The sequence below is a fragment of the Hordeum vulgare genome, chromosome 2H (genome assembly GCF_904849725.1).
Source record: "Hordeum vulgare subsp. vulgare chromosome 2H, MorexV3_pseudomolecules_assembly, whole genome shotgun sequence".
In the NCBI taxonomy this organism is placed as follows: domain Eukaryota; kingdom Viridiplantae; phylum Streptophyta; class Magnoliopsida; order Poales; family Poaceae; genus Hordeum; species Hordeum vulgare.
The window spans coordinates 633,079,760-633,089,851 of record NC_058519.1 but is presented as its reverse complement, the minus strand read 5'-3'; the positions used below and the strand labels follow the sequence as shown (position 1 = coordinate 633,089,851).

General features: G+C 45.3%; 1 protein-coding gene across 1 annotated transcript; it reads right to left on the bottom strand.

The window, feature by feature from the left end:
• Positions 1-919: 919 nt before the first annotated feature.
• Positions 920-9,829, bottom strand: LOC123428857 (wall-associated receptor kinase-like 8). Its single transcript, XM_045112974.1, has 4 exons — positions 9,402-9,829; positions 7,668-8,632; positions 2,549-2,662; positions 920-2,121 (listed from the first exon to the last, which is right to left on the bottom strand). The coding sequence occupies exons 1-4, from the start codon at positions 9,827-9,829 to the stop codon at positions 920-922; spliced, it is 2,709 nt and encodes a 902-aa protein (XP_044968909.1).
• Between the last annotated feature and the right edge of the window lie 263 nt (positions 9,830-10,092).

Here is a 10,092-nt window from a genome sequence, read left to right as displayed (position 1 = left end):
AAAATTTCAATTAATATTTAAAAATTGTCTATCGTATAGAAAAAATTCAACGGATCTTCAGAATTTCAAAAGTTTGTTCATGTATTTTATGAAAAAACAATTTTTAGAAAATTGTTCACATTTTAAAAGTTTGTTAGAATTTAAATTTTTGTTCATGATTTTCAAACATTTTTAGTATTTCTTAAGAAAAAATGTTGACATTGTTTTTAAGAGAGTTCGTTGGACCGGTTTCTGCTCTCGGCCCACCGTTGGGTGGCTTGCTTGAGGCCTCCGGTTTTTGATGCGGAGTTTGCTGTGAGGTCTGGAAAGGCGGTCCCGATCATGTGCACCTCCTTCATCAAGTTGATAGGAGTAGTGACAAATATTGTTAGGAAGGTGGCTTCAGATCTATTAATGTATTATTTTGTAAGAACTCAGTGAATACCTAATAGAATGGTTGTATGCATCGAGCGCATCGCTCCATGCAAAGGGTGGGGCTCATCCTTCTTTTCGAAAAAAAGTGCTGCTTAATCCAACATGCATTTTTTCACTTTTGGAACTCACTGAATTTATCACTTCGTGGGAAATGCAATTGTCAAGTTCAGTTGTATTATTGCTTTCCGTTGTAGTATCATTGGACATAGCAGCCGAAAATGGATGTTGCCTCGCTGTTGTGCTCTGTTAACTGAAACCAAAGAACGGACAACAACAATAAATAATGATAGTCCATTTGTTCAGTGCCAAGATGGACCAGTCACTATGAACTGACAACTCTATCTGAAACCACTTTATTTATGTATGTTCAAATACTGAACAGACTTAGTTCTACTTGACCTGCCAGTAGTATTGTTATAGTACAAAGTTCTAAATTGGCAAATTATATGCGGTACACCAAAACTAATAATAGTAACTGCAACATCTCACCGTGCGAGTAAGAGAATCATCTTGGAATTTCAGATGACTGGATGAACTCTTTTTCCAAGCTGTACAGTCTAGTTCCTTCACTACCTTTGCTTCCCTTGTATAACTGATCGCTTATACCATTCTGCTTCACACTTATGATCTGAGAATTGAAATGGAACTTTGAGTTCTGCACATCTTCAAGTGTTGTCTCAACTTGTCTCATTGTAGGCCTTTCTTCACCTTTTAAACTTAAGCATGCTTCCACGAGTCTTGCAACCACCTCAGCATCTTCAGCCCCTCCCTCCTCAACAATTTGTGTATCTAGAATATCTAACAATCGCTTGTCTCTTATAAGTGACACAAAATGTGATGCTAGGCTTCTGCCTTCCGACGAATGGGAAGAAAAAACTGGTGTCACCCTTGTCAGTAGTTCTGCTAGGATGACACCAAAGCTGTAAACATCGCTTTTCTCCGTGAGCCGACTAGTGTAGTAGTATTCAGGATCAAGGTAACCATGGGTTCCTTGGACGGCTGTAAGAATTCCTGTTTCGTCTATTGCAATTGACCTTGAAGCTCCAAAATCCGACACTTTTGCTGTTAAAGTATCAGTAAGTAGTATATTGGCGCATTTGATATCTCTATGGTATACTGATATGGAAGCAGCAGAGTGTAGATATGCAATGGCCCTGGCAGTTTCCAATGCAATTCTCAGCCTATCTTTCCATGATAAAGGGTTATCACTTAGGCCATGGAGATGAAACGAGAGAGTTCCATTTGATATGAACTCGTAAACAAGTAGAGGAACTTCTGTCTCAAGGCAGCAGCCAAAGAGCTTCACCACATTCCTATGGTTTGTTTGTGAAAGTATGACAACCTCATTGATGAACTGGTTAATTTCTCGTTGAACAACAATTTTAGACTTCTTGATGGCCACGATGCTTTGATCAGATAAGATGCCTTTGTACACCGTGCCATGGCCACCGCCGCCAAGGATGCGATTATGGTCAAATTTGTTGGTAGCTTGCTCCAGCTCTTCCAAGCTAAAAATCCTTGTTCTTTCTGCTATATTTTTGTTTGAAGAGATTAACTGTTGTAGAAGCAGCCCATGGTTTTTCTTGAAGAATTTTTGTCTCAACTTTTTGGCTCTTCGTTGCTTTAGTTTATTGGTGATTTTGGCAACACCGAGAAGTGAAAATAGTAACCCAAAACCAGCACTAATTGCAATTCCAGAAATTAAGCCTGCAGAGAATAAAAATAAGGACCCTTTGTAAAATATATGCCACAAGCATTTCAACAACTTGAACTCAAATCTAGAAACTACTCAACTATATCATGATAATTGTTTTCTTGGAATATTATTAGAGAATCATATTGGAGTAAAACAAAATTTCAGGTCAGTGATCACGCGGTTTACATTACTAGTTTATGGAGGACGTGATATTTCATTTTTATTTAATGTCTTCTGTTTCTGAATGGTCGGCCGACTGATTATTCCAGAGTACAAATATTAGGACAACTGATTTGAAAACCAAAAAATGTAGTAGAAGTATTTCTTGGTCATTCGACTTATGTACTACGTAACAAATAAAAAATAATTATTTATATTTCTATGTTCCTCAATTATCACTAAAGAGCCTTACACCAAATGAGTGAAATGGATTTGTACCTGGGAGCCTGCCGATACTTTTCCTTGTTGATGAGCATTGGTATGTTCCTGGCATATTTATGCAGGTTCCCTGTGGACATGGATAAACACCTGGGGATTGGCACTCGTCGATATCTGGAAGGGAGAAAAAGAGGAGATATCAAAAGCAGAGAGATATCATAAATAAAATAGCAATATTCTTTATCCACTAAGTTAAAAGTACTGTTGAAGCCTCAAAAGAATGAACAAAAGGACTAACATTCATGTACACATAAAACCAAAAACTTTCCCCCTTTGCAAAAAGAAAACAAGAATCCGAGCCTCACCTATTCTACAAATGCCGCTTCACCATCCGTCTTTGGGGCTTGACCTATGAGTGGCTACACTTGGAGCACCTTGACACTTCTTCGTGGCACCTTGAGAGTTCTGTCAAGGAGTGGTGGATCAACCACTTGGGAATGAGCATCCCTAGCCACAAAGCGTCAGCTTCCCTCACCATGCTCATTTGTTAGTCCATTTGGAACGAAAGGAACGCTCATATTTTCCGTAACAAATGCACGCCTCTTATGATGTTGCTCAACAACATCAAGCTCGAAGCAAGACTCTAGGTCACCGCCGGAGCAAAGTAACCGAGGCATACTGAGAAGGAGGTGTTTGACGCAATAAAACAAATGAAACAAAACAAGGCATCAGACCGGATGGGCTTCCAGCCGAGTTTTATAAAAAGTGTTGTCACATTATAAAGGATGATCTTATGCCTATGTTTCATGACTTGTTCAATGGTCAGCTTCATCTTTTCCACCTAAACTATGGAACAATAATGTTGTTGCCAAAAAAGGTGGAAGCTATTCACATTGAGCAGTTCAGGCCGATCTACCTGCTCAATGTCAGTTTCAAAATCTTCACAAAGGTTGGCACGAATAGGCTGACTCAGATAGCCCAGTCTGTTGTACAACCGACTCACACTGCCTTCATGCCTGGAAGACACATCCTAGAAGGGGTTGTCGTCTTACACAAAACATTGCATGAAATTCATAAAAAGAAACTTGATGGGGTTATGTTTAAGATGGATTTTGAGAAGGTATATGATAAGGTCGGATGGCCATTCCTTCAATAGGCCTTGCGTATGAAAGGGTTCAATGAATCCTGGAGGGATCAGGTGTCCTCTTTCATTCAACAACGAAGTGTTGGGATTAAAGTTAATGATGACATGTGTCATTATTTTTAGACTCATAAGGGACTGAGACAGGGTGATTCAATGTCCCCGGTGCTATTCAACATAGTAGCGGATATGTTGGCAATCCTTAATGGTCGGGCTAAAAATAATGGTCATGTAGGAGGGCTAGTCCCACAACTGGTAGAGGGGGGAGTATCCATACTACATTATGCGGATGACATGATAATATTTATGGAGAACGACCTTGCAAAAGCTAGAAACATGAAGCTCCTGCTTTGCCTACTTAATTTTCTGGACTTCAAATCAATTTTAACGAAAGCGAGTTGTTCTGCTTTGGGAGAGCAAAGGAGGAACAAGACCTTTATAGGCAACTATTTGGGTGTGAAATGGGCTCACTACCCTTTAGTTACCTAGGGATACCCATTCATCATAGAAGATTGACGAATAGGGAATGGAAATGTATTGAGGATAGATTCAAAAAGAGACTAAGTTGCTGGTAGGGCAAACTGATCTCCTATGGAGGAAGACCGGTGCTGATAAACTCGGTGTTGTCAAGCATGCCAATGTTTCATCTATCTTTCTTTGAAGTATCGGTGGGTGTACGGAAAAGATTAGATTTCTATCGATCTCGTTTCTTCTGGCAATGTGATGAGGCTAAGAAGAAATATAAACTAGCAAAGTAGGATATTACATGTAGACTAAAAGACCAATGGGGCTTAGGCATAGAGAATTTAGAGGTTAAAAACAGATGCCTGCTTAGCAAATGGTTATATATGCTATCTATTGAGACCGAAGGGATGTGGATACAAATTTTGAGAAATAAGTACCTACATTCTAAGTCTCTCGCTCATGCCACTGCTCTCCCTAATGACTCTCCTTTTTGGAAGGGGTTAATGAAGGTGAAGATAACTTTCTTTCAGAGGAAGAAGTTTTTAGTTGGAAATGGAACCACGATCAGATTTTGGGAGGACACATGGCTGAGGTATACGCCGCTAGCTTTACAATATCCTACCTTCTATAAGATTACACAACGTAAGGAAGACTATGTTGTGACAGTATTTCAATCAATACCTTTAAATATCCAATTCACGCGAGCGCTAGTGGGAGAACGATGGAATGCCTGGATGCACTTGGTCAGACGTTTGATGGATGTTGAACTGTTGGACCAGGTAGATTCCATTCACTCAAAATTAACTACATCTGATAGGTTTACGGTGAAACCAATGTACATCGATCTAATTAATTCTGGACCCCTTTTGAGATCTTTACATATTTGAAAGATCAAAGTGCCACTCCGAATTAAGATTTTCATGTGGTTTATACATAAAGGGGTTGTGTTAACCAAAGATAATTTGATAAGACGACGATGGATAGACAGTCCTAAATGTTGCTATTCTGATAAAAATGAAACAGTTAATCACCTCTTTCTTGATTGCCCATTAGCCAAATTATTATGACGCACTGTACATATAGCTTTTAACATTACTCAACCAACCAACATTAACACGCTATTCGAGATATGGCTCAACAGAGTAGATGGAACTATAGCGAATCATATCAGGATTGACATAAGTTCGCTATTTTGGGCTATATGGAACACGAGAAATGATCCGATTTATAATGGGAAAGGTAATCCACATTTTTTTGCAGATTATCTACAGAGCTACAGCTTGGATCCGTACGTACATAGTCGTCACTCAGCCATGTGGATTTGAGATAGAGCTTATGGCTATTGGGTGCAACCGATGGGAGACGGTCGAACGAGCTATCTTCAGTCGGGTTGGATGGCGAGCTACTAATACACTAGATGTATAGGCATCGTAGTCTACTTGTTTGTTTCCGCCGGATGTCATAGTTCATTTCTGCTTTAGAGCGGCTTTTATGCAAGTTTGTTAGGTACTTCAGAACTTAAGACCTTGTTTGGTTACTTGCGTAATAAAATGGTTGCATGCATCGATTGATGCAGAGGCCGAGGGTTGTGATCCTCCTTTTCCCAAAAAAAAAACTCTTTTCTTAATTAACAGACGAGGAACTATTTGCCTCCATTCTGAAAAAAAAAAACACTAAAAGGGGGAGAGAAAAAATTACACACACTATAAGCTATTTTTCTGTGTAAAGTGTAAACCTAGTCAAAGTTTAGGAAGCTCAACATTAAAAAATTATTTTCTTAATCAATGGCATTCTGGGTGACCCCATTAGGCTCGGTAAGGGGCTGCGTCAGGGTGATCCGCTATCCACTCTGCTATTTGTCATTGCCATCGATCCCATGTAGCAACTGCTCGCCAAAGCAACAGATCAAGGTTTACTGCATCGTTTGCGTGGCCATGCCACCACCTTTCACACCTCCTTATATGCCGACGACGCAACCATCTTTGTCGCCCCCATCAAAGAAGATATAGAGCAGCTGGCGTCTATTTTGAAAAGTTTTGGAGAGGTTACTGGTCTGGTGGCGAATCCTCTTAAAAGCGTCCTGGCCCCGATCCGTTGCGATAACATTGATCTAGATGATATCCTCCACAGTTTTCCTGCCACCCGTGTGGGATTTCCTCTTCGATATCTGGGCCTGCCGTTGTCCACACACAAACTGAAGACGGTCGACTGCCAATTTTTAGTGGACAAGGTGGCGGCGAAGCTTCCTCCTTAGCAGGGAAACATCATTAACGCTGTGGGACGGTCCTGCCTTGTCAAGTCGGTTTTAACTTCACTCATGATCTACTTCATTACCGCGCTTGTCATTCCATAGGCAATCAATGAGAGTATTACCAGGATTCAGAGGGCTTTTTTGTGGGCCGTAACCGATCACGTTTCAGGTGGGAAGTGCAAGGTAAATTGGAAAACGGTATGTCGCCCAACCTCTCTTGGAGGTCTCGGAATCCTTGACATGGACAGATTCGCAAGGGCGCTCCGTCTGTGTTGGCTTTGGTTTGCTTGGACGGATCCTCAAAGGGCATGGGTTGGCTTCGAAACTCCGTGCGATGATAAAGACAAATATTTATTCTACGCGACGAGAGTCATTATTGTGGGCAACGGGAAGAAGGCTAGTTTCTGGCACGCTCCTTGGCTTTCTGGTCACAAAATGAAGGATATCACTTCGGGCAACTTCGCCCTCTCTAAGCGAACAAACTCCTGTGTTGCCAAGGCAATGACTAATAATGATTGGATACGTCAAATCAACATGGAAGGGGGGATCTCCGTAAACATTATTCAGGAATTCTTGGACCTCTGGAGCAAAACCCAAGAGATAAACCTTCTCTCAGGCATCGAGGATACCGTTCGTTGGAAATTCATCAACGATGGTTGGTACTCAGCGGCCACTACTTATCGGATACAGTTTGTGGGTTTGATTACCTCCGAGATGCCAAGGATGGTGTGGAAAATTTGAGCACCCCCCAAGATTAAATTCTTCTCTTGGCTAGTCCTTCAAGACAGAATTTGGACTTCTGATAGACTGGAACACGGAGGGTGGTCAAATTGCGGTCTTTGTCAGTTGTGCAAAAGGGAGCCGGAATCAGCGCTGCATATTCTCTTCAAATGACGTTATACCATAAGAGTCTGAAGCATGATTTATGATTGGATGGGCATACAGTCTACAACACATGCATGGAGTGATCTTCCAACTGTCAAGCAATGGTGGACAGACAATAATGGGCGACCTAACTCTCTTAGGAAGGCGGGAATCTCTCTAAAAATGCTTGTGTTCGTGGAAATCTAGAACGAGAGAAATGCGAGGGTCTTCCGTAATAAGGAATCTTCCACCATGAGAATGGTGGCGATAATCAAGGACGAGGCGAAGACATGGATCATGGCCGGGGCTAAACTTTTGAGCAATTTAATTCCGGGAGTGTATGGTCCTGTAAACATAAAACTATGTCTAAACTTCTTCTTAATTAATATGATTGATATACTAAGGAATAGAGTACTTCCTGTATAAAAATATGTTGCATGTTAGCTTTCGTAAGTTACCTTGGCATCCATCGGCGATGTGGGGATTGCCCTCGTATCCATTCGAGCAGTTGCACCGCGGCCGTTGGTAATCGTCGTCGTTGTAGACCACGATGCTGTTGGCGCTTATGCATCTCCTGGGAGCAGTCGACAAGCCATCCGGCAGCCGGAACATGTCCTTGTCACGCTTCATGTCAAGCGACCATTCCAACACCGTCGGAACCACCGTCGAATCAGCGATCCTCTGCGGCTCCGTCGAGTAATCCAGCTGCAGCATGAGCCCCTTCTCTGCGAACCACTCCCGGTCGGCAACGAACACCGCTCCGTACCTGGAGGAATCGTTGGGTCTCACCCTGATCTGGGCCAGATCATTGATCTGGATGCCGTAGGACGAGAATCCCGGCCGCGGGACGGCCGTCTGGCAGCAGCCGACGCCGGAGCACGAGCCGTCGCTCACCCGCCCAGGGCCGTGCGCCTCCGAGCAGTACGCGGCGCACACGCTGACGAAGCGGCCGTCGTCGTCGACGAGGCTGGCCACGAGGTTGCATCCCAAGGCCACGAACCGGTTGCGCTTCGGGGACACCGTCAGGCGGCGGCCGGCCTGCTGTAGGCCGCCTGCGGACCACGTGCGGTTGAACTTCTCGGGGTTCTCGCTCAGCGAGAAGTTGACCATCCTGGTGTTGACCCGCAGGGTGCCGTCCAGAGAGACGGCGACCACTTGCACCCATGCAGCGTCGTCGCCGGCGAACAGCCTCGGCGGTTGGCGGCTCGTCTCGTCGCAGGTGAGGTTGAATCCTTCGCGGAAGCAACCGTGCCCGACGCCGAACGGGTACGGGACGGTCACGTTGCCGCAGGCCTCGGGGCAGCCAGGCAAGGCTACCGGCGGCGCGGCGGCTAGTGTTATAGTAGCTGCTATGAGGTGAAGCATGGGTGGTGTGATCATGGCGCCGATCTTTGTTCTTGTGGGAGCCAGCATCATCTTGCTGCTGCAGATCTTGCTCAATACAGGAGGTGAGGACTGAGGAGTCTGGTACTCAGGTGATATTATCTACCCCTTTTCGATCACGTGGAATAAACGATGCATCTCTGAGTATTTGCCTTTAGAGTAACGGGTCTTTATGGGCTATCGGAAAGTCTGGATGTAAGAGCATCTCCAACAGCCGCATTTCGCGCCGCGTTTAAAAAATATGTTTGTCCAGCCGCGTTATAATACAGCGCGCCGCTTCAGCGGCGCGCAAAAATGCAGCGCGCGCACAACATTTTTAATTATATTAAAATAAAAAGGATACAAAGTTATTTTACATAGATTGCAACTAGATAGGTAGTTTAAAAACATAGATAGATAGTTCGGTGCTAGATAGTTCGAAAACATAAAACTAATCCCTGTCGCTCCAATCATCTGCACCATCATCATCGTCGTTGGTGTCGTTAGAGGTTGACAGCCAGATGTCCAACCAACGCTCATCTTCTTCAGTGAAGAAGGACCTCCCGCCTGCATTGACGATGTCGGCCTGCGCACTCGCCAATGCCTTCCGCCGACGCCTGTCCAACCGCTCCTCGCGGCGCCGGCGCGTGTCCTCCTCACGGCGCCTTGCCCAATAATCCTGCTTGTAGGCAACGTCCTCCGGGTGGCGCCAGCGCCACTCCGCCATGACCCGCTCGTCCTCCTGGGCGACGAGGAGGCGGCGCTGCCGCGCAGTGTGCTCCGCACGGTCTTGTGCGGAGTTTAGACGAGGCGGCAGGGCGACGTCTAACGCCTGCTGGAGCGTGTGGACGTCCTGGAAGTTCATTTGACGGCGCGGCCTGTTTAGGCGCCACGCCGCCGCGTCGAACGCGCGGGCGGCCTCGTGCGGTGTGTCGTATGCGCCGAGGCTAAACCGGAGATCGCCGGAGCGTATCTCGGCGTAGAACCCGTCGTTGGGGCGCTCGCGAACGCCGCGGTAGCCCGACGCAGAACGGCGGCGCGGCAGCATGGTGGCGCGTCGGGGGCGGGGCGCTGGGGCGGCGGTGGCGCGACAGGTAGAGGGAGGGAGAGAGAGCGGAGCGGTGGCGGCGCGCGAGGGAGCGGCAGAGCGCTGCACTTTTATAGGCGGGCGGGAAGCGGCGCGGCAAAAATGGCGCGCGAGTTGCCGCCTTTTCGCGCGCGCGCAAGCGGTTTTTCCGCCGCCGCTGGAGCGCGCCATTCTGTCCCGCGCGCGCCTTTTGCGCGGCTGTTGGAGATGCTCTAAAGAGTCACCCACGAGACGAGGCCTGTTTGAGACTGCTTTAATTCATCAAAATTAGCTTCATTTTATCAAATTTATTTTGAAACAGTTTTTTTTTTAGAAAAGGAGGATGACCCCCGGTCTCTGCATCTGGGAGATGCATGCGACCATTTTATTGGTTATTTCCGAGGACCTTACAAAGTAGTACAATAATATGTCTGAATCCGCCATCTTGGCAACAT

What these genes read in the sequence shown, in the direction of transcription:
- LOC123428857 (XM_045112974.1), bottom strand. Translation starts at nt 9,829, where the DNA reads ATGGCGCGCTCCAGCGGCGGCGGAAAAACCGCTTGCGCGCGCGCGAAA. An exon ending in CATCGCCGATGGATGCCAAG is followed by an intron (nt 2,663 to 7,667) that starts GTAACTTACGAA and finishes TCTCCCTTCCAG; the next exon opens with ATATCGACGAGTGCCAATCC. An exon ending in AAGTATCGGCAGGCTCCCAG is followed by an intron (nt 2,122 to 2,548) that starts GTACAAATCCAT and finishes TATTCTCTGCAG; the next exon opens with GCTTAATTTCTGGAATTGCA.